Genomic DNA, 24478 nt, shown 5'->3' with positions numbered 1-24478 from the left:
TATTCTGAGAAAAATACCATATTAGCATATTAATTCAGTTTGTGTCATACTTACTGACTTTACTTGCAATTATAGAGAAATTGTATTGTGCTGTGCTTTCTCTGTCCAGTAATTCATTAGTAGCAATGGTTCCTTCAGTGGCATCTATTGTAAAGTAGCTGTCCACATCATTCTTCCAATCCATGAAGTATCTGTAAGTGAAAAATATTAAAGAAAGTAGATGCAAATGTGCAAAAATTACTCATTTATCATAGCAGCAGTGCACCTGCCTCAAGTTTTGTTATTTTTCTCTTTGCAGCTATTACCATCCTTGCAGAAAGAAGACAATAAAGAATGATTTGTTTATTTCTTTTTTTGCCGAGTTGCAATGCTCAAGGGGAAATGGGATATAATAAAAGGCTTAGTACTCCTGGTGTTCAGATTATTTGAAAACCTTGGAGTCCCAAGAAGTTGATGCACATCTTCTGTGGCCCTGATTATTTATATCAGCCACTTTGGAAGTACTATACAGGCTTATAGGGAAAAAGAAAACAATATGTGAAATAGGGCTTGAGGTGATGAATGGTGATGGAGAGTGTGCCAGATCTGGTCTCTTTACATCCATTTGTGGCTGCAGTGGGCTGGACATAGCCCCACAAAGAGGTGTCCCAAAGGATTTTGGCAGAGTAACAACAAGGGAGAGAAGAGTATGCTTATTCCCATGCATATATGGGATCAATAAATAGCACTTTGTAAAGAATAGGCACCTTTCAATGTACCTGTGTGGAACAGGGAAATACCATTGTTTTGCATTGTTTTGCTTTATTTTGCTTTGTTTTCCTGAGCCCTTATTTGTCAAGAAGTAGGAACATAGAACAGATTTAAAACTAGAAATGTTTACTTATTTCTTATTTTCTTATTTTCTTATTTTCTTTTTTTCTTTTTTCTTATTTCTTATTTTCTCTAGCGAGGAATAGAAAGCAGAGATGTACCTGGTAACACAGCTGCTTAAAAGCAATGTGATAACTATCCCAAACCCATTTCCCTTAAATGCTAATTAATTTGAAAGTCTATTTTCACATTTGATGCTACTGTTTGTAGTCATAACAGAATAATATTTTTTTTTTTCTGATGCAATTGCCTCCAGCTACTAATTTCCTTTTCATTGTAAGTCTCTTCATACCTTTTTAGTGTTTCTCAAAAACTAGGCAGGATTAAATTGAGAAAGCCATTTGTGAGTGGTAGGCAATAAGATCAAAATGGCACTCAACAAGTACATTCAGAAGATTATAAAGCCTAGAGAACCACTCCTATGGCACCTAATTTAATGTAAACCAGTGAGAATAGGAATAAATCTGCTTTTTCCATCTCTAACTAGAGTTATTTATGTATTTAATATAGAGGGAATGGAATAAGCACTATGTTTATTTCTGTAGAAGGATGTAATGGTAGAAAGGCATATATGTCATATTCACCAAGAAAATATTTCTACTTGGTACTGAGAATGCCAATAGCTCTGGAAGACTTGAAGAGTAAAAAAGCCACAAAGAAGGTGATATGCTCATTTGGAGACATTTTGTTCAAACTCACAAAAAGATTCCTCTCTGTAGATGAAATAGGTTATTTCATCAATTGACAGGCATCATTACCAGTTTACAGCTTTAATTAAAAAGCCTCAGAAATGGTTTGCTAAAGGCAGCATGTATCCTTTTACATAGTTGAGCAGTCACGTTTTCTTGAATATGATATTATTATCTACACATATTGGTAATTTCAATCTCTTTGTTCAAAATTTGCTTGACATTAAAATTATGAAAAATATATAAACCATTTATTAGAAATATCGTTACCCTAAGATACTCTCTCAGGAACAGCAAAATTACTCTGTCAGGCTTTGAATGTTTAATAAACTATAATTTCTTCAAAAATTAAATACACAGCAACACACAAATAAATGAGTTCAAAGCATGAGAAAGTAACTTGGCTTTTATTTCCCCTTAGGAAGATTAACTTTGTCTGAGTACCCTGCACATTGCAGTATGAGCCAGGGAAGAAATACAGGCCTTACTTCAAAGCACCATGTGGGGGATGGCCTCCTTCACTGGGGGCTTTGAGAGTACAGAAAACATATTAAGTATGAACATTGTTGTGTTTGAAGGGAAGTTCAGGCATGGATATTTGCAGTATCAGAATCTGATAGTTTGTCTGGAAGCATTCACACAGGTGATAACTTCATGCACAGGCCCAGTATGTCTATTCCTAAATGTAAGCATCAACAGGATCAAAGTCCACAGTAAGCACTGCAGGACTAGCATTACTCCTGCTGGTACTTCCTGCAGAATTCTTCATGGCTTCCATGGAAATGGGAATTGAATTACATCAGGCTGTTGTTTCAGCTCCTCTCATTTTAATAATCTACGTATCCAATTTTATTACCAAAGGGAGAGGTATAGGTAGAATTATTGGAGATATATTGTCTAAAAAAGAGAAATTTAGAAGGAAAACCTGCAAACAAGCATCCATTATTTCTCCTTTCATTGATTCTCCATGTATAGTACCAAGAAAACATACCTAGCAGAAAATCCTCTCACAGGCAGAGCTTCTGGACATAGGTACATCAGTAAGTCTACAAAGCTTAAGAAAAGAGGGAATGGGACCCCACCTATCTGGTCTGAAATGTAAATTTTTTGGGACACCCCAAAGGGGGGGTCTCTTTTGGCAAAGACCCTAAGAAAATGTAGTTTCCTTTTATAGGCAGAAATTGCTCTTTCACACACTGATGCTCATTGGGTGATTTTTTGCAAATAGGACAGCAACAGCTAATCTCTTTCTAAGGCCAACTGCATAGCCTCAGCTCTGTCCTTAGCATGGAAGAGATGCTTTGAAGAAGAGAAGAAATGGGAAAAATGCCTCCAACCAGAAAAGCCAGTAACTTTCCAGAGATGAACCCAGATATCTAGGACATAAAGCCTGACATTTCTTGGGAGACTGGGATATGCAGAGGAACACTGTTGAAATACTGGTATTAGGACAGCTGTCTAGATCTTCCAGTCATGGTCTAGCAGTTTGAAGCAACTGTGGTTGGTTCATTTGACTTCTCAGAGTGCCTGGAAGACAGACCATGGATAAATGCACTAATCCTAAGAGGCATTTCCTTCCTTGAAAAGTTAGGGAGAACTTGTTGATATAGGACAAAGCAGAATTATTTTTCAGAAGTCCCTGTAGAGGCCTGTCTGGCAGCTCTCAGTACCAGACACGTATTCACTGTCAGTGAAGAAATTTTGACATATATGTCTTCCTGAATACTCTTTCCAGCAGAGAAGTATATTCCAGATTATATTGTGGAAGGCAGTGAGTATGTGGATGGATATATCTTTGCTAACACTGCCTGAGTTTTCTCAAGAATAGCTGCATTTGGACATCATGTAGGATAGAAGAGATAGAATGGAAATATTCAGTTTATAAACTTATAAGATTCAAGCCTATAAGACTCACCCAGAGTCCACAATGACCTCTTAGGAGCTCCAAGAACTATAGAGGCAGTGAGGCTGCATGTCCCTCAGAAGCTCTCACAGAACACTCCCAAAGAAGAGGGCTCACCTCCATTCAAAGAGAGAAGGACAACAAGGAAGGCTGAGTTGATTCTTGCTGCAGCACAGAAGGTGATAGGTCTTGGTGGAGTGTTATTGAATACATGAGTGACAGCAGGTCATCCTTGTGAGGATAACAGTGACTCTCAGCCATCGAGTAGACAACTGTAGTGCCTTCAGACTGCTAAGCCATGAATAAAAGAACTGGACAGCTGTCCTGTGCTGCTGGAGAAACCCGTGTGACAACTTGCTCTGAAGGGATGGGAGGTGGCAGGATGCTAAGGAGGCTGTGAAGCATAGGACTCCGGATGTATTTTTTGGTCTTAAAAACATGGAGGGGAAGATTTCTCCTGCCTATCATGGAAAATGTTCATGATATTATGGTCATGTAATTTAAGCAGGAAATGAGCAAGGTAAGACATCTAAAAGTGTGTGTGCTTTAGAGGAAGAGAAAACTGCTTTAAAGATACGCCGGGAGGATTAAAGCCAAATGCCAGAGTTAAAACTCAAGGATTGACCTTAAAGAGTGCTTGAAGCACAGGCAATAGATAAAGTGAAAGATAAAAATATAAGATCAGCTCAACCAAAATTAGGCATTTGAGGGTTAATGGCTTCTGATCATTGTGCCTTTGTGCTCAATAAACATTTCCTTAAAAATGCCTATTGATTTGTTTTTAGTTTGAGAGAAAGAAATAACCAGGCAATAGAGGAGCTTTACAAAAATAACTTTAATTTGTATCAACTCACACTTTGCTGATGTAGAGCACATTGTTTACTCTAGTACCTAGTGACTTAGAACACAGGCTATTTTTAAGAAAAATATTGCAAAGAAAGGTAAGGGGTGAAATAAAAATTTTCTGTAATGTGATAGATTACTATTTGTGTATATGACCTTAAATTGTTTAAACTGCATTCACTTTAAGTTTTATTTAAATATTAAACTGCAACTAAAAGAAAATCAGGGTCTATGACAACTTGGTGTATATAAATGCCACCCATCATATCAGAAATAATAAGCAGTAGCCTAAAAACATTAGGAACATAAATGAAAGCTAAGAGAATTCAGTTGGGTATTGTGATTAATTAAGATTTTTTTGTATTTCCAATACATATATAATTAAATAGATGAAAGAAGCAAGAAAGCAGGAATGGCAAAAGGGATGAGGGACTGGAAGAATATAAATGAGATTCTAGGTGTGATGAGACTACCTGAAAGCCCAAAGGAATTTTCATTAGTAGAATGATCATGTGCTGTGGCTTGAAATTATTAGATCTCTGCATATAACTGGGTGTTGAGAATATGACACTTCCACAGTACAATTTTGTCCTGGTCATTAAGTCAATAGATAAATATAAAAAAAATAAAGGAAGCTTACAGAAAAGCAAGAAAAACTGTCTTGGGTCTAGGAATTTCCAAGTTATAAGGAAAGATTAAAAGAACTAATATATGCTTAGTGTGGATAAGAGATGAAAAAAAGGAGACAGAATAACAGCCTAAAGATAACTGAAGAGCTTCAACAGCAAAAAAGAAAGGGTAGGATTTCTTTCAACACGGAGAAGTGAAGGGCCAAAACTCAGCGGGGAAAAATTATGTGTTGTAGCAAAATCTTTCTGTCAGTGATGTACATTATGCTGCACACCAAAGGAATGACAGAAATTCTGTCACTTGGTATTAAAAAGGCAAGCTGGGCAATGTAATAGAGACTTTGGAGTAAAAGGAATTTCTAGAAAGGTGGAATGATACTCCTTATAGTCTCTGTAATTGTAAGCTCTGCTAAATAGGAAACAGTATCATCACACCAGTCGTACTCATCATAAGGTGCAGTGACAAATATTTTAAAGTATAACAATGGTTTTCAGGTCTTTTTAAGATTGTTTCTAATAAAATGCAGGAAAACAGGTAAATCAACAATGAGAAACAAGAAATTTAGACTTCATGTCAAGCCTGAAAGAATTAAAAAAGCTAGAGAATGAAATGTGTTGAAGGATACAAGCTACCTCTAAAATCCCATCTTGCACTAAAATTTCCTTCCTGCAACTCTAAATTCATTCACTGAGTTATCATTGTGTAAAACTCAAACCAATCTTATTACCATATTTACATGCATAAATATGAGAAACTCTAAGTCAGAACTTTATTGCTCTTCTCAAATATAAGTGCTGAACACTTCTGCAGATTACTGGAAGTATCTTCCAGTCCAGTTAACACAGAGGAATGATTTCAAGGATTTTGCTAAAGGTGCAATCAAGAATTTTCAAAATGAGTCCCCAGTGTAAAAATGTTGAATCAAATACTCCAGCATAAGCTTTTCCAATTGCTGAGCAGCTTTTTTTTTATTGCAAAAAGATGGTACAAAAGTCCATCAGTCCCTGCTCTCAGAGCCCCAGCCACCCATTGAACAAAGGTTGCTGGAGGAGTCAGATGTTCTGTGTGAGCTGCTGCATCACAAGGGCACAGGTGCTCATCAGCTGCAAGAATTCATCAGCACAGTCTGCCAGGCATTTGTCCTCTCTGGAAAATTTCTCAACAATGACAGATTTCTGCTTGTCACTGTAACCCACGCATGCCTAAAGAAGTCATTGCGTTCAAACGGGTCTAAATAAGTTTAAAAAAACATTTTATTTTCTTGTGCTAAATGATACAGTCATCTGAGTATTTACAACTAAATAGGATTGTTTAATTACCAGTCTTTCTCAGAGCTACAGCACTTGAATCAGAATTATATTAATTTAGTTTCTTTTCCATATCTCCTTTTGACTTAAAAATTACCCTAGACTCAGTTTCTTGTGGTTTTCTATTAACTTGAAAATGTTGTTTCACACAGTTTTACAGGAGCAGAAATGCTAAAGAATCTTTTTTTCTCCTCTGTAATATGGTAATATGAAGTAAAATGTAATGTACTACTTGCTCAACAGTAGCAAGCAGGTTTGCATATCATTCATGTGGTCCTGCACTAATACAATTGCAATACAATTGCAATAATTTACACTGCCCTTTACACTGTACAACCCAGCAGCTGTTGTTGTATGCATGCATACTATTATATTTGTAAAATATTAGATATTTTAAAAAATTAAAGTGCTTGTTATAAAAAAGTACTTGTTATTTAAAGTACTTACAAAGACTCTGTTAATATAAAATATTTTAGGAAATAAATTTCTTAGTATTATGAAAATAGATAGGACTTCTCTTGTGCAGAAGTCCCAGTTTTAATACCCTGGGTTTAATATTGTGATATTCTGCTTGAAGGAAGTCAATGCAATCAAATTTATCTATTTTCACATAACACCATCATCTGATATATTCATACCTGACTTGAGTTGGTTCTTACATAGTAGATGCTGTTCCACTAGGTTGTGGGGTATTATTTTTGTTTATATGTTTTAAATAATTTATTAAGTCATCTCCCTTAATGGCAGCAGAAATTTTCTGTCCCTTTGCAGAATATCTTCAGAACACTCCTGAGGCATTAGAGATCAAAGGAAAGAAAACTTGGACTGGTCTGCTGTCAGATCATTTCCCTTCATCATATCCCTTCAGTAATCTCATGGATACCAAGTAGATCACAGAAGAATCCTACCCATGCCAATACATAATAGTCTTAAATATGTTGGTTTTGTTTTTCTTTTTTTTAGAAGGAATACTAGAAATTGAGGATAAATAACAACAAACAAGCAAACAAACAAACAACATCAGTGGAGAAAACCCAGTTCTATCTGAAGTGTGGAAAGGAATCAGCACAGTCACAGAAGGCTTCTGCTGCTGCTCCAGGTTAAGTAGCTATGTCTTATCGTGACCTCCCTTCCTGCTTTGAATCAGCATTATCCTGTAATTCTCTCAAATGCAATTTCCTTTTCAAACGAAAAGGGAGAGTTTGTAAAAATGTATTTTGGTTTCAGCTGCTTTGTGACCTAACTAGTGTCACAAATGGGTCATTGCTCAGTTGTGCTTGCAAAACTGATGTCAAAAACCACCTGAAGTGTGATGCTAAGTTTGCATAAAAAAATGCAACCAAAAATGAGTAGCCAGTGTAGTTGGTTGACTTTACTGTTATATAATAACATAAAAACAACAAGGGGAGCATACACTGAACATTTTCAGAGGCATTGCTTTGTTCCAGGTTATCAAAAACTAGAGATGCTCCTGTGGTTGATGCTGTAGAAGTGGCAGAATTGTCTTTATAGCACATCACATTTGATACACCTAAAAAAATACACCCTCAAGTTTACTGACATACTGAAATATTTCTGTCAATTTTACTATGATTTTTCATTCATCATTTCACATGAAAAGCCATAATCCTACATGATTTTGCAGAGATTTTCAAATGCACAATGTACTTTTGTGATAGTCTAGGCTGAGTGCTTTTGAAGATCCCAGTGACGTAATGCATCTAGTCTTTTAGGAAGGACAGTTTTGCATTAGTTAAAATATTTTGACTTAAAAACCAGAGAATTCTGGAATTAGTTTGACAGAAGCCCAAATAAGTTGCTGTCTCTGTATCCTCTTCCAAAGGAGTTCAGCAGTGTAATTTCTCAGAGTGCTATCCTGTGATCTGTATTTCAGCCTTCCCACAATGAGTGTTGTCTACAGCCCATCAGGTGGTGATGCTTAAGAGAAGGACAAAGGGATTGTTACACCTTGGGAGAAGGTATGAATGCTTCCTGTCATTGTTCCATGCTTATCATTTCCATGTCTTTCATGTTAAACTTGATCTCCGACAAGAAAAAAAGCAACAGTTTGAGTCTCTGGCATACTTCTTGTCTGGGTTCACAGTCCTTGTACATGGCTCCCTACTTCTGTGATTTTAATCAGGAGGTAGAAGGTTTAGTGATGTTAGCAGTCAGTATCCTACTTGGTCTGGAATGAGTAGTATCACTGCAAATAAATTACATTTTTCTCCTTTGAAGAAGATCAACCATTATGCCAAATTAATTGACAGGAAAGCAGTGGCTGCAGACAGCCAAACTAATGATGGGTCAGAGTCAAGCAAAGGAAGCTGTTAAACTTTTCATAAGCCTTATAAATCTTACATAGGAATTTTAGTAAAACATGGTAGGTAATATAGGAATTAAAAAGTGCGGCAGTTCAGTTATCAGCCCTTTCAAACTGGCAATTCTGCCTGTCTACAACTTCCTGTGATTTCTCTTCTCTCTGCCTTTAAAAGGTTTTGTTCATTTGCTTATCTGACCCTCCAGTAAGCTCCACTGTCTGCTCTGCCTTTCTCATTACTAGCTGAGTATCTTATCAAAAGCTGTTGTCATTTGGAAAATGCATTGTTTTCATTCAGTCTCAACATCATTTTTCCTGCTTCATTGAGCAGGCAGAACTGCAAGACAGCCAGGCAGAGGGAAAGCTTTGTCCTGCAATTTAATTAAGTCTCAGTTTTTGGACTGTGAGCAGCAGTAGAAGGCATGTTGGCTTAACACCCTCACTCCTGGTTTAGCAGTCAATCCTGCTACTGTGGGAAAGCAGTAGAGCACTTTTTATACCAGCACCACACATTATAGACCCTGAACACCATTTCACCCTGATTTTGAAAGGTGTGCATTTGCCCTTTTCCCTGCTGCCCACAGTCTGTTCTTTCCCCTTTCATCCAGCCCATAGCAGGAGAACCCACTCCCTGCATCCACCAAGGTACCAAGGTACCAGAGGGCACATCTCATGCTTGGTGAAGAAGAAAAAGGCTCTTGCTTGGCTGGTTTTAGGTGGGGAAAGAGCATGCTGGGATGAGTGTCTGGATGTGTATGAGTATCTCTACTAATGGGCAGAGTGAGTATAGAAAGATGGGGCAAGTAAACCTGAATGAATATCTCCAACCCTTAAGAAAGCTGAAAAGGTAAAAGCAGATGCTGTGACTCCATCAGATAGTCAGCCTCAGTAGACACCTACACTTTATTTTGCACTTGGGTGCATCTGACATAAACCCCAAAGGATAAGAGAGAGGTGATTCCTGGGCTGCTGTTCCCATGCCTGGCCTGGAATGCTCTGTCTTCTGATAAAGTGCTAAGGCATTAAATATCATAAATACAATAAAGGAGAGCTGGCTCACTGGCATATATCCAATATAAATAATCTTTGATTGTTTTCTGTTGCATCGTGTAAATACATAAATATTAGCTCTGTTCTATATCTTTGGGAACCAAAAACTGAACAAATATCTTATATTTTTATCCATTTAAAAAGCTGAAGTAAAATGCTGATGCTGAGATAATAAAAGGAAAAGCAAATAAAATAACCATGCTGACTCTAGAGAAAACTGCAGCACACAGTAAAAGATTTATTGCTTGCTTAGATCATCACTTGGGACTCAGATTTTCAGCTGGATCTGCAAGGGGAAACAGTGAAATCAAGAACTGGAGGCTTCTTTGTGCTGCTTTGAAGCTGATTTGGTGAAGTGCTTATAAAATAAGAGATTATTCAGAACAGCTCTGATGCTGCAGAGCTGCTGCATTTTCCTCCTTCATTTCTCCTCCCTAAGCCTCTGATGTATCAAGGAATACAGAAACTACAGAGGTCAGTATAAGTATGAAGTCACCTTTTCAAAGGTTTTATAAATTTCATGAGGACACCAGGCAAAAGTTGCTGGATAAGCATCTCCTTGCTCCTGTTTGCATGCTGAAGGTCTGACCTGAGCAACATCAGGTCTCATCATTTATTTCTAAAATTGGTTCCTCTCTCCTCCTATCGGGGCTGAATTTCTGTGCTGTGTTTCCTTCACACTATTTTCATATTTATTTTCTAAAATAATCTGTTATTATAGCTCTGTATTCTTATTATTTCAATGAATGCTGACAGCAGTTTTTTAGCCATCACAGATGATTCTCTGCCTTTATTTTCCACAGATTCTATTCCAGCTTATTAAAGATGGATGTCACAGAATCAGAGAAGGGTGGAGGTTGGACATCTAGAGGTCATCTGGTCCAAGCCCTCTGTTCAAGCAGGGACACCAAGAGCCATTCACCCAGGACCAACTCCAGCTGTTTTTGGGGTTTTTTTTTAATATCTCCACAGACACTCCACCCCCTTCTTGGGCAATCTGTGTCAGTGCTTGGTCAACCTCACAGCAAGAAGTGTTTCCTGTTCCTGATATTCAGAGAAAACATGTACTTCACCTTGTGCCCACTGCCTCTTTTCCTGCCTCTGGACACCACTGAGAAGAAGTTGTCTCCATCCTCTTTGCACCCTCCTTTCAGGCGCTCCTATGTGCCCTAAGTGCTTTTATAACTGTTAAGACCCTCTTGAGCCTTCTCTTCCCTGGACTGAACATTCCCAGATCTCTCAGCCCTTCCTCACAGAAAGAATGCTCCAGTTCCTTCATCACCTTCTTTTGCTGAATTCCCTGCAGTATGTCCCTGTCTTTCTTGCACTGAGAAGCCCAGAATTAGGAGACAGTAAAAGCAGAAATATCTGAAATCTGTTTGTATCTACAGTCAGAATATGACTGAAACTTCAAAAGACAGAGATCTCAAAAAGTGTAAAACTCTCAAAAACCCCTGTTGTTTAAACTTTATTACTTAAACTGCAAACAATAAACAAACAAAGTGCAAAATATATAAGAAACTCTGTATGCAGTAACTATTTAAACATAATAATAAACCTTGAGTATTTTAGGAGAGGAAAGCATAGTCAATGCTTACAAACAGACCTAAAGGAAAAATTCAGAAGGAAAGGCTTGGAATCTGACCAGGCTGCAGTTATCCTTGTGGATGAAAGACCTTAAATGAAAAATATTGGGAAGCTTATTTCTTATTCTATACTAATGAGATAGCTTCATGGTCGACTTGGTGTACCAAAGTGCAGATTACCAACTAAAACCCTTCCCTGTAGCACATAGGTTTTTCTTAGACATAGTTTTAATTCCTTAGCCCTCATAATTCTCTGTCAAGCCCAGAGAGGTTTACCAATTGAGGTGATTTGATAATGGCTGTAGCCATTAAAGCTCTGTTTTAATCTCACAATTGCTTTCTAGAATGCTTGAGAAATCTATTCCTGAACAAATTTGAAATAACAGTTCTTGATGAAAAATCAGGAAGACTATTATTGGAGGTAAAATTACAGTTCGTGACTCTGGGATAAGAACTGGCTTTGCAAAATTACATCACCAGGTGGTACAAGTGCTTTGAAATAAACCAGAAACTGTTATGAACTATTATGATCATATTGTTCCTTTCCCCTCACTTTGGCTACTTAGCTGTTCTCAATTAATTGAAAAGCTTTCCTTGCCAAGTTGTTCTTTGCCTTGGATCCGAATGCATACTTCTTTATTTTCAGCATCCAATTCTTTCACGAAGAGGCCACTGAGAGCTGTAGTCCATAAACTTCTTGGGTCTACACATCTATTTCAGTTCAATCTCCTGAGTGACATTTTAAAGCGTAATATGACTGCATATGCCAACAGAAGATCACTTGTTGTTTTTCACAAGCTTCAGTAAGTTGATGAATGACTGCCTGTAAATAAAGGTTACTGGCCTCTCTCAGTTTTAGACTTTGTTTTCAGTTGCTTTTGACTTGCTGGACTTAGGAAATAATATTTCACACATCAAGTGCATCCAGGAGTTGATCTAGGAAAATTTATACAACTCAAATGAATCCCACCAGTCTTTTATTTGGGAAGGTCTGATTTTTCACTAGCACAGTCTTTCTGACTTGTGCCAGAAAGTACTTACCTTTGCTCCATATTTCTGCCAGTCTTGAGAAAACCCACACAGATCAAAATGTCAGTCTGCATGTGTCCCAAAATTGCAAAGAAGGATTTTTAACACACAACTCCATCTGCTTCCAGTGAATCTGCTGCAGCATCACAGAGGGCTAATGATGATTACATTTACCTGCCCCACTGATCCTGTGTGATCAGCCTTGAGTATATAGATTTAAGATTAAGGTTAAGACAAATTCACACCTGTTTGGTAGTTTCTCCTCGTAGTAGCTCCAAGCCAATCACTGAATCAAGGTACCACAGACCCTTAATTGACACAACTGAGCCACATAAACTGACACCAGCTGAGCTGTGATAATTGTCTGCATGCACCTAATCCATTGTAAATGTAAAATAAAATGTAGTAATTTAAACTATCATGAAGGAGACTGACACAATAATTTGTTATTCATGCTTTGTTTCAGGTGTAGAGACTGTGTGCTAGAAAACAGCTCCTTTTGAAGGACAATTTATACACAGAAGAGAAGGATTTTTTTCTGCCTTTTGTTTGAAGAGAAGTCACTTTTCTGTCCAGTTCCTTAAAACAATCCAATTGCTGCGGAGGAAGACAGGTCATTCAAACCTAGAGAATGACAGAGCAGTACATGGGACCATAGGGGAAAATCTTACAGGAAAAGGGCAGTGGAGTAAAGGATGTGATTGCTTGAGTTCATGAAGACAAAGTTTAGGAACTAGAAAACAGAGAACAGAGGAAGAGTCAGAAAGTGGGGAGCAGTGGAAGCCAGAAGTAGGAGTTAATTGTCCTATATCAGACCCAGCATTGCTGGAAGGCAGGTAGATGGAGATCTTGTTGATTATATGGTAGCTTGGTGTCCACTGAGCCAAATGAGAATGGAAAGGAGATGATAGTGAGGAAAGAGCAGATGTGTCTGCTAAATGTGGCACTGGAGTCCCTGGGTGAGCAAGGATAGGTTGGATTCTGTCAATCTGCACATGGACTGTCAGCCAATGTCATCCAGTTCTAAACGCAGATGTATCACTGGCCAGAGAGCTGGATGGGGCTAAGGCTTCAACCAATCACGTGTGTAAGTGGAGCTCCTATAAAAGGAGTTGGAGGAATAAACTCCAGGCTGTTTGTCACATGGAGCTTTGGGGTGTGTGTGAGTATTGTTTCTGTCTCCAACAACTGACCCCATGGAACACATGGAAAATAAACACAGTATGTGGTGGTGTGCAACCCGGGTGTGGGGGGAGGGGAGGAAGGGCTGGGCTCCCACCCTTTTGCCATGAAAACTGGGGTAAAACCCCTACAAGAGAATGGTGGGCAGAGGTGGGCGGGAGTGTGGTACTGTGGGGGTGGTAACAGTCGAGCCTTCCCAAAAGATGGTGCTGGCCACATGGCACAGCCAACTCACAGCAGCAAAAGGCAGGCCATTCTCTCAGTGGGTTCAGTGGGGCACCAGCAGCCCCAGCACCAGCATCCCAGTGACCCAAAAGCTCCAGAGCCCAACACAGCATTCTGAAGAAACCCCAACTGTGCTGAAAATTGCCACTCCAGAGGGGAAAGGCAGTACTCCCAGCAAACCTTCTCCTACACCAGTCAGGGTATGGGAAAAGCCCCTGCAGGAGGCCCAACAGGCCTGTGGCAAGCTGGAGCAGCTCACCCCTCTCATCACCATTGAAACGCCAGGACTGCCCCCTCCTGAGACCTAGTGAGCTGGCTCCAAAGAAACACCTCTGCTGAGCATAGCCATGTCTCCAGGAGGTGTGGCTCCATCCCAATTCAGCCTCTGATGGCCAAGCCTGCTTGCTGTTGCCCTACAGGGGAGAGCCCCAATGAAACACCACTAGCACAAAGGTGTTGGGTCCTGGCCCCTGCTACAGCCTCTCCCAACCTTTCTCTGCAGAGGGGTGGCAGCAAAAACAGTGAGGAAGAGACACAAAAATCTGTAAAAGATGCCTACTATTACTTCAACTCTACCAAAGTCTTTCATACTACATACATTCTACATATTCTAATAAGCTGATACTAAATAAAAAAGACAGGCTAGTTTAATAGCTCCTTCCTCAAAAGGGAAGAGTGCAACATCTACATATGTTAAGGTTAAACTGACTCATATAACATATGTCAAAGTGATTTCACTTTTGCTGTCTCTGTTTTGTAGTACTAAAGATTATCTGTGTTTGTAGTTTTAAATTGGTTTGTTTGTAACGAGAGGGCAAATGGTGACATTTGTGTGTGTACTTAGTTATAATTGTTTATAAGTTTTTAAGAGATTTGTTTATATGAGCACTTAATTATAGTTTTTTACAGGTTTTTTATAATATCATAATTTAGCTAGAGTTAGCAACAAAGCCAACTATTCTATGGGTTTTTACTGAGGGATTACTTTCAAAGATATGATGGGGAAGCCCATCCAGTCTAGGTCTCAGCTCTGGCCAGGCTATGGCCTTAACTGGTGTGAAAGGTGTTCCCTCAGACCCTTCCAGACTAAGTCATAGACCTGGCTAGGCTATGGCTTTGTCTGGCAGGGAAAGTTATCAAAACCAGGCGTGTTTCTGCTATTTCTGTGCTAGCTAAATTGGCTTTGCAAAAGCTTTCCTTTGAGATAAAAATGGAGGCTTCATCCGGAAGAAGCCCTCCAAGTCCTCACTGGGAGAAAGAGGCCCCTCAGCAATGGCAAACCCTGGGTGATGGTAAAGCATACAGGCAATTGTAAGTTTCACCTTACTGATTTTGCTCAAAGGTACACATTGTGTTCCTATTGTGGTTATTAAAACAAAGAAAAGGGGAAAAGGGGGTGGATGTACACTGCTCTCAAAGGTCTTGAGTGTTCTCATATTTTCATGTTTCTCTCATGTTTTTCAATAAAAATCACAGCATGACCTGGCAAGCCAGTGGCTCGTCAGAGGCAAGAGGTTGTCAACAGGGGGGCAATCAGTCCATCAACTTGCTCAAGCTCCAAGATGCAAATATTTAGAGAACATCGGTGGTAGAAAAATACGGTTTTAATTGAAATGGTTTTGAGTTGAATTGTTACTGCTTGTAGTGTTAAGTTGTAATGTTGTAACATCTAAGCATTAAGCCTTTGACATGCTAACCTAAAAAGATTGTCATGTTGGTAGTTTTAACTGACAGCTTCTGGATGTGAGCATCACAGCTCCAATGATACACAAGGTACATTGCTACCTGTTGAGTGAAAAAGCCTTTTTCAACTAGGCTCGTCAATTACATTTTATAATATACCTGAAAGAGGGAATTATGGCATTGGAGTCCCTGGGTGAGCAAGGATAGGTTGGATTCAGTCTACACAGGGACTCTCAGCCACTGTCATGCAGTTCTAAATGCAGATCTGTCACTGGCCAGAGAGCTGGATGGGCTGAGGCCTCAACCAATCACATGTGTAATTGGAGCTCCTATAAAAGGAGCTGGAGGAATAAACTGGAGGCTGTTTGTCACATGGAGCTTTGGTGTGTTGTCCATGTCTCCAACCACAGACCCCATGAAGCATGTTGATAATAAACATAATTGCTAAAGACATTCCTTCGGATTCAGAGAAAATGTTGGAGGGAAACGGTTTCCGTAGTTTTCAAAAGAAGATAAAGTAGCTCGAACAAAGTGAAATAGATACATCAAGACACTGAAATCAAAAAAGGTACCTGTCCTCAGCAGAAGAAAAGAAGAGGATAGAGCAGGACACCCATGAAGCTGATGGGAGATGGTTAGGCAGTAAAAATACAGAAACCAGCCATGGGAGAAAGAAAGACTGTGGAGTAGGAGACTACTCCTATGCTATTAGACAGAGCATAAGAGATATAAGAAAACACTGGGCTAGTAGGAAGAGAGAAAACCATACCATGGCATCTGCAGCAGAAACTGAGTAGTTCTGCAGGATTTGAATTAATGAGTTTGGATAAATTAGAACTTGGACTAGAGGTTTTAAAAGTGGGGTGTGTGACAGGGATTTGATAAAATGCAAAGGATGGAATATAGCTAAAATTGCAACAGAAACTGACAGGAGGCAACAGAGCAAGAAGTATGCAGAACCACCAGAGCAGCTGAAAAGGAACCAAAATTCACGAGTCTCAACATCTCATATCTGTACAAAACTGACTTGTTTCTCTCCAGCATGATACCATACACAGAAAAATGACTGTCACTTAATCTGTTATTAAATGAAGACACTTGAAGTGCTGGAACTAGATGTCCCAGATTTTCTATATATGCATGAAACTGTAAGATACATTTTAATATCACAGGGTGGGACTTTTCTTTTTGAAGAATAAGTAAATTAAAAAAATGCAAGCACAAAAAGGTTGGAAGAATTATGGAACTGAAAACTCAAAGTCTTACATACTTTAATTCATCTTGTTGGTGCTTGTACATTAAGGTATGGTGTTCTAGGATTCTGGAAGAAATCTTTATTTTCTTGATCTTAACATGACAAAGTATTTTTTCTGAGAAAACAGAAACTATTCATAAAAGTGTATGGACTATTGTGAACCAGTTCAGAAAAAAAAAAAAGGGTTTTCCTTTGAAAGCAGATGCAGGGAATACAGTCTTATCCCTGAGATACTGAGGACAGGACTGACCTATGGATAGTACACATGACTTTTTACTTTAAAATCATAGTTTCATGACTCTGGACTTGGTCAAGAAAATGCATAGTCCCCACAGCTTTCCTGCTTTGAGTGGTTCTTTTGATTCATAGGGCAAAACTCATGAGTCAAGCAGAGAAGACCTGAAGGACAGTGTTTTGGCACAGAATATGAAACCCATTATTAATTAGAGTTGTCTGGGATTCACATCAGGGACAACAATAATCCTCTTATACTTTATGCTGGAAGATCATCTTCGTGGAAATCTGACAACTTCAGATGTGTCAATGCAAAGTTGTTGAACTTCTCACACACTGTTAGACAGAGCTCACTAGGGGGTACTGCAGGTAATTCAGTCTTGCCCTCCATTTCTGCTTTCTTGTTATTTAGACAGCTTTGTCTATAACATTCATGCTGTATAGAGACATAAAACAGCGATTTTTAGGAAGTCCTAAAACCCCTTGTCCCAGAAGTATAAGGATCTTTACAAAAAACTTGCATAGTTACAAATTACAGACTTGCAACATACTACAGGAGAGCAGCTATTTTTTCCTCCCAGTCACCTTCAAACTGTCATAAACTAGAGGAGTCGGAGAAGAAAATGAGATCAGAGCTGTTTTTGCAAGTGTTTTGGGATTTTTAATGGCCAAAGTGTACATAGGACTTCACCTTAACATGTTTCTTGAAGCACTATGGATGAAATGGGAATAGACAAAACAGATCACTTGAGACACATAAGCTCCAGATTTAACACAGTTTGAAAATTAGGTGCACTGGGGTAATGTTCCAAAACAGCTGCAAAGCCAGTCACCCTTGCAGGTGTTGAATACCTGCAGCTCTTTTTCTCCTTGTGCTTAATTTCCTGTTCATTACTAAGTGTATGCTCTGTGCCCTTGCACTCCAACATCTCTAGCAAATACCTTCCTACAAAACAAAACTTTAAGGCTTCTGACTTGTCTAAAATTTTGATACCAGTAACAGAAGAAAAGAGAAAAATAATATAACCCTCACCATTTTCCATGTCCTCCAGCAAAATATTTTCTTTAACAGCTGAATCCGGTTTTCATCCTTAGTCGTTATCTCCCCCTTCCTGATGTGTCTAACATAGCAGATATAAAATTTTTGTCTGATAACATGGATTTAGTTGCTGGAACAAATATTGTTTCTTTTCATGTGAGCTGCTCTAACTTGCATTGCTCTCTGGAGTTTTGCCTTCTGTTGCATGCAGTGCAGATTTTATCCCAGTCTTTATGTTTGGCAGAATGTTGACTATTTCTTTTTTCTGTTACAGACTTCTTAATGGGCAAACCATTCCAGGAAAACATTTCACAGAAAATAAATGAATCTATAGAGAAACTACAACCAGTAGTTGTAGTACTACCAGTACTATCTGGTACTTTGTATGGCTGTGTCTTCAAAGAGCATGACTTGCTTTTCCCCATTTTTTAGAGTGCATATTTACTCAGAAGTTTCTTGGACTCTTTTGCAATATGATGAAATTTATGAAGTCATTCTTTAGCTCTATGATTTCATCTAGATTTTAAGCAGCTAACAGAGGTTAAGATACAATAAGATACAATAAGGTTATTGGTTAAAATACAATAAGAACTTGCCAACACATTTAGCACCTTCAAACTCACACTTTTTTAACTTAGCAGTCTTGTTTTGTTGGTTTTGTTTGTTTGTTTGTTTGTTTTTCATTTAGAGCATATAAAACTTATGGAATATTGAATACTTCTATATTGGTGTATTGAGTCTGGTTGAGATGGAATTCATTTTCCAATAGCAGACTTCACAGTGCTGTGCTTTGCATTGGTACCTAGAAAGATGTTGATAACACACCAGTGTTTTGTCTACTGTTGAACAGCTCTGGTACAGCATCGACTCAGTGTCTCCAACGTTTCCCAAAATCCTGGAAGGGGACACAACTAAGCCAATTAAATTAACAAAAGGGATAGACCATACCATATGACATCAGCCCACATATAAAAGCTAAGGAAAGGAGGAACAAGGGAGGGTATTTGTCATTTACAGTGTTTGCCTTCCAGAGAAACCATGTGTGTTGAAGTCCTGCATCCTGGGAAGTGGCTGAACACCCCTTGCTGATGGGAAGTGGAGAATAAACCTTTTATTTTCTCTTCACTTATGCATGCCCAAAGCTCCATTCTTTGCTTTAGTAAACTGCCTTATCAAGTTGTTTTCCGTCTTATTTTCTCTCCCTGTCCAGCTGGAAAGGGAGTGATAAAGTGGCTTGGTGGGCACGTGGCATGTCTCCAAGATCAACCCACCATGGTCCTTTATAGTGCCCATGGAGCAAGACAAAGGCAGTTCTATCTCTCTCTTTCTCTTTGACTGTCTATCTATCATCTATCTATCTATCTATCTATCTATCTATCTATCTATCTATCCATATTGCATGCTATAGTAATAGCAGTTATCTAGCAGCAAGCTCCTTTGTGGGACATGGGGGTTGTCAGCTGTGCTCCTTATCTCTCTGTTTTGCTGAGTTTGCTGGGAATGTGTTAACACAAGCAATAGCTCTGTGCTTTGCCCTGACATGGCAGCCTTGTTATGCAAGGGGAGCTACCTTCTGTGGATGATGAGGAAATATATCTTTCTCCCCTGCCCAAAATTGATGTGAATGGATTCATAATACAGGCTCCCATGGACATTGCTCATCCTTATTTAAGCTGCTTAATACTGTTAATAGTATTAAGGAATACTATTGCCACGCTATGGGATTTGTGGAAGCTGGTGTCGTCCTGGTGCTAGAGAAAACAAACTTTAAGTATGGAGATATTGAAATGTGCCCTGAGGCATCCAGTTCCTGGGTGGTAGGGTGTGTGGAAGAATTTGGGCAGGTTCCTAGGGTGGTTTTTACCTCCAGTTACCTGTGACTTTACACCTGAACATGTGACCAACCCTGGCAAACTGACCCATCAGTGATGGAAGGGTGCCTTGCCCACCCCAGTGAAAGCCAGCAGCTTCTTGCCCTGTGCTGGGGCTGGACTTGTGTGTGCCGAGCCACTGTTCAGTCCTCACAGAGGACTGTAGTTGAGGCAGGAACCCAAACTGCATTTGAGGACACTATGGCTGACACAGGGACTCAAACCACAGCAACTACAGTACTAGCAGCAGTAGTGAAAACAAAATAACAGATAAGGGAAGCTACAGGTCCATATAATTGATAAGAAAGGGAGGAAGAGGAAAAGAAGGAGGAGGAGAAGGAGGACAATCAGGAGAGGAGAGGTCACATGAAAAAGCTGGTCATTCAACAAATAAATTTGAAGGAGTGAGACAAATCAAATAGGAACCTGAAGTTCCCTGTTCCTTGACCTCATCAGAACTTTGAGACTTGTGGAAAGACTACAGTCGCCAGCCAGGTGATGTTGAGATAACAGGACTGACAGTCAACAATAGAAGGTCATGAGGCCACAACGGCTAAAATCCCTTGCTAGAGATGGGGAAATTGAAGGAGGAATTGGAAAAGAAGGAGCAATTTGCAGTCTTTAGAGATGGCCTCTCTAAAGCATGAGGGCATGAAATCCATTTGAGGAAGACCTTGTGAAATCCCCAAGAATGTGGAGCACTGCACATGAAGGTGTCTAGTACTTGAGAGAATTAGAAGTCCTGGAAGTGCTTTATAGTACAGTAAAAAGTGATAATGTCCCTGTCTAGATTTAGGGACAAATTTTAGGAGAAAATGCCCTGTAATGAGAATTTCCTCTAAAGAAAAGGGTTTTGATAATCCTACTTGCCAATGAGAGAAATAAATCCTAGTGGGTCAAAGTGAAAAAAAATCTGAAACAGTTTATTAACAAAGAAAAATACCAAAAAAGTGCCTGCAAGGCACAGAAAAGGACTGAATAAATGCTAGATACTGAAATTTCAAAAACTTGACCCCAACCCCCCACCAGACAGCATAGCCATGAAGCAAAGATGGTATCAGGGAAGGGGAGGAACAGGAGATAGCATAGCTACTCGGGCAGAATAGATTGGAATCTTTCTGATGTTATTCTCTTCCTTGCAGAAGGAGAAGCTGGTGGGTTTAAGTGTCCTTTCTTGTGTTGGTTTAGCTGCTTTGAGGTCTCAAGTTTGGGGCAGACTCCCCAGCAGCTCCCCACGTGGGCCAGAAAAAAAGGAAAAAAAAAAGAAATAAAAGAGCAGAAACAGTTCAAGGAGAAAGAAAAAAAAAGAAAATAACAGTTCAAGGAAAAAAAAAAAAAAAGCAGCTGTTTCTGGGCATAAGCAGACAATTATGAAATAAAGAATCATTATAAAATCACCGCAAGACAGTCCCTAAAGATCCAGAGGATGCCCTTTGCCCAATGACTATATGGAGGAAGGTGGCTCAAAGTGCCCAAGAAGCACCATCATATAACAAGTTGTCCCAAAACAAAAGAGACCATGGTCTATTTACTGCTGGATCTTTCTGCATGGTAGGAAACCATTGGAGGTGGAAAGCTGCTGTGTGGAGTCCTACGCAATGACTGCTGAGGGAGAAGAAGAGCCTATTTGCAGAAGTGAAGCCATCCAACTAGCCCTAGAGATTTCTGAATAAGAAACATGGCCTGTATTCTATCTCTACACTGACTCCTGGGTGGCGCCCAATGTCCTGAGGTGGTGGCTGCAGCAATGGAAGAAGACTAAGTGGCAACACAGGGGCAAACCCATCTGGGCTGCTGTATTGGGGCAGGACATCACTGCACAGGTAGAAGATATGACTCTGAACATAACTCATGTAGATGCACATGTGCCCAAAAGTCACACCACTGAACAACACCAGAACATTCTGGGACATGGTTCATGTTTTTCTGTGGATATGAACCAGCTGAATCAACTCATAAACATGACCCTGGGAAGACTTACGGAGCTTGTTGGTGTAAGGGGTCACCAGGAAGAGCATAAAATGTAGGGGTATTAACTTAATGTATTAATGTAGATGCACATTTGGACACTTAAGTAGTGAGTTCAGGGCTAAAAAACGTAGACATGGACATTATAAAATGGCCTAGGATTCAATATTCCAGTGAACACAGTACGTGGACAAACCATTGAGAGACAATTATTTTTCTTGTGTAGTTGCAAATACAGAATCAGTAAAAAGCACCTGAGTCTCCTAGGAGCATTTGTGAAACAAAAAACTCTCACTGAAGACTGGTTATACATCCAAATGATTCCACTGTCATATGAAAAACTGCTCAACAATGTGATTAAAGGCTTTCTATCTGGTTGCAAGAGAGTATGGTTTTAAACAGAATATTGACATCACTGGGGCTATTTTCATAGGCTACCACCAGGGAAAAAGGTTCAGACTTGAGTCTTTGTTAGTGAAAGTTTTGATCCTTTGTCAGAGATGGAATGCGTCACAGACTCATAGACAAATGTATTTCTATATTTAAAAAAATGAAGATTATATTAAAAAAAAAGTGAAACAAACAGCAATAGTAATAGTTTTAGGCAAAAATTAACAGTGACTTGACAAAGCAGGAGCTAAACAGTCACTGTTATATGTTAAATTTTTGCATATGATTACAACTAACATGCTTATTGTATGTTTTGAGAGTATAAGTACTGAGCCAAAATACACATAATTATTAAACATGGATTTAAAAAGTCTAAACTCAATTTGTAATCAAATATGCATGAAAATGCATGCACTCGGTAGACACTAGTGGCATTTTCCTGTTCTGTCAAAGTCCCATTTGATAAACATTAATATTTAAAGACTGATGACATGCACTAGGTCTTTAAAATTTCTTATGAAAATCTGGGGATAAAAATGTTTCCTGAAGTCAGGTAGGCCCAGCACAAATTGGTACTGGAAGTATGTGTTAACAACTTCCTACATCTTAGACTGTGTCTAAGCTTTAAGGAGCTTCCTTATGACTTGGTTCACTTTAATCTTTTTAATGTGGCTGTAAATAGGTTCTCAAAATCAATATATTACATTTGTATACCAGATCCCCTCTCCTTTTTATTTCATTAAAATAAGCTACAGCAATAAATGAGAGGCTTGCCTGGCAGGAGTTTCCTAGTGCTGAACACAGCCATGTTGGTCAGCAATCATGTCCCCAGAGCGTCAGCCAAGACACATGTGATGATTGTTTATGAGCGCATTTGTTCTTTGCAAGACGTAGAGAATAAGTGGTGAAAGGGGCAGTTCCATCACTCATAGGAGTCTGACTCATATAGACATAGCAAGTAAAACCTTCTTTCTCACTACTGTACTTTGGAGATATTTTTGTGGAAGACCCAGTGTAGAGGACCAGACCTAAGCACATTTTGTCTCAAACTTTCTGATCATTGCTACAGGAAAGGTGTGATCAGAGAGGATCCTGCAGAGGTGGGGCTGAGCTGTTCTCATCCAACTTCCTGCTCCACCTTGAGACTCATTCTCAGCTTCCACCTGCCAACTCATTTCCTGGAGAAATGCTGTCTGTGCATGTGCTAACAAAACTGTGTGAAAAATCTACTTTACATAAGAGGTGTGGACCAGGTTAACTATAAAAGTCAGGGAATGGGCCCCCTCAGTCTCTCTGGAGGTGTGTTGTGGCATGTGAGCCAGCACAGTTTGAGGAGCTTGTTGTGGGAGTTGAGAACCTATTGAAGTGTATCGTACAAAAATAAGGGTTACCACTCTTGTGGAAGAACATTTAAGAATTTAAGGGCTTGTTAGCCAACACCTTGTGAGTCACAGTAATATTGATGGTACAATAATATCATGAGAGTTCCCTGACATGTGTCTTTGTTCAGACTGAAGGACAATTTATAGCAAACTTCACATCCTCTACCAGTGGGTTGTGACACCCAGACACCATGCTATTCCTGAGTCTTAGCACGCCATCTCTGAAGTCATGTCAGTGTGTGCTACTTTACATGATCAGTATGATAAGGAGCTGTGAGCACTTTATGATAATTCACCCAAACGAGCATCTCCTTCCAATATTTTTTCAGAACATCAGTTACCTGTTACAGTGACAGACTAGGTATATTTTATATCTTCATACTAAGTTCTTTGCCAGTGCATCCAACTGTCAGTAGCACTCTGGGTTGTCAGAGAGTTACTAAAGGAGGAAAAGCTCTCTTACCTAACTGAGCTGCTGCCAGCATCAAGGTCTTGTGCTGTCACTGCACCTATAATGGTCCCCACAGGTGTATCCTCATAGACTTCCATCGTGTACATGGGCTTGCTGAACACTGGAGGTTCGTCCATATCCAACACATTTATCTTCACAGTGGCAGTATCTTTGAATGGACCCACTGAGTGAAATCGATGGTCGAGATGGAGATTGGAGGCCTCCACCTTAAAGGTGTATGCCTTCTTTGTTTCAAAGTCTAATGGCTGTAGAAAGAACAAAACCAAAACATTAGATTTGACTAAAAATTCGGCATTGCAAAATCATTTTGGTTGGATTAATCTGACAAAACTTAAGGTGCCTTTTGTGTAAAATTCATCTCCTGAGCTAATCAATCATTTAGGTTTGTTTTGCAGTTCATCTTATGCTAAGGTGAATTTTGAAATAGGCCAGATGAATCACAGGCAGGAAATTACTGCTTCTCTACATCAAAAAAATCAGGATGACTGGCATGGATGTAAACAGTTACAGTGTAGATGTCTGAAGTTAAATGAGTGAGATTCATCTCTTG

General features: G+C 39.3%; 1 protein-coding gene across 5 annotated transcripts in view; it reads right to left on the bottom strand.

Annotated features, from left to right (window-relative positions):
* CDH12 (cadherin 12) overlaps window positions 1-24478 on the bottom strand; it is a 638327-nt gene that overhangs the window by 16748 nt on the left and 597101 nt on the right. For all 5 annotated transcript variants that reach the window (XM_071453742.1, XM_071453733.1, XM_071453753.1 and 2 more), the window contains 2 exons: window positions 23920-24173; window positions 55-191 (listed from right to left, as the gene is read on the bottom strand). In XM_071453742.1, the coding sequence (XP_071309843.1) occupies window positions 55-191; window positions 23920-24173 (391 nt within the window). The remainder of the gene's footprint in view (window positions 1-54; window positions 192-23919; window positions 24174-24478) is intronic.

Source organism: Agelaius tricolor, unplaced genomic scaffold (assembly GCF_023055355.1).
Source record: "Agelaius tricolor isolate 1412-34295 unplaced genomic scaffold, bAgeTri1.0.p SCAF_2, whole genome shotgun sequence".
NCBI classification, from domain to species: Eukaryota; Metazoa; Chordata; class Aves; order Passeriformes; family Icteridae; genus Agelaius; species Agelaius tricolor.
The sequence above is the reverse complement of the archived record's forward strand: the minus strand, read 5'-3'. Positions and strand labels throughout refer to the sequence as shown.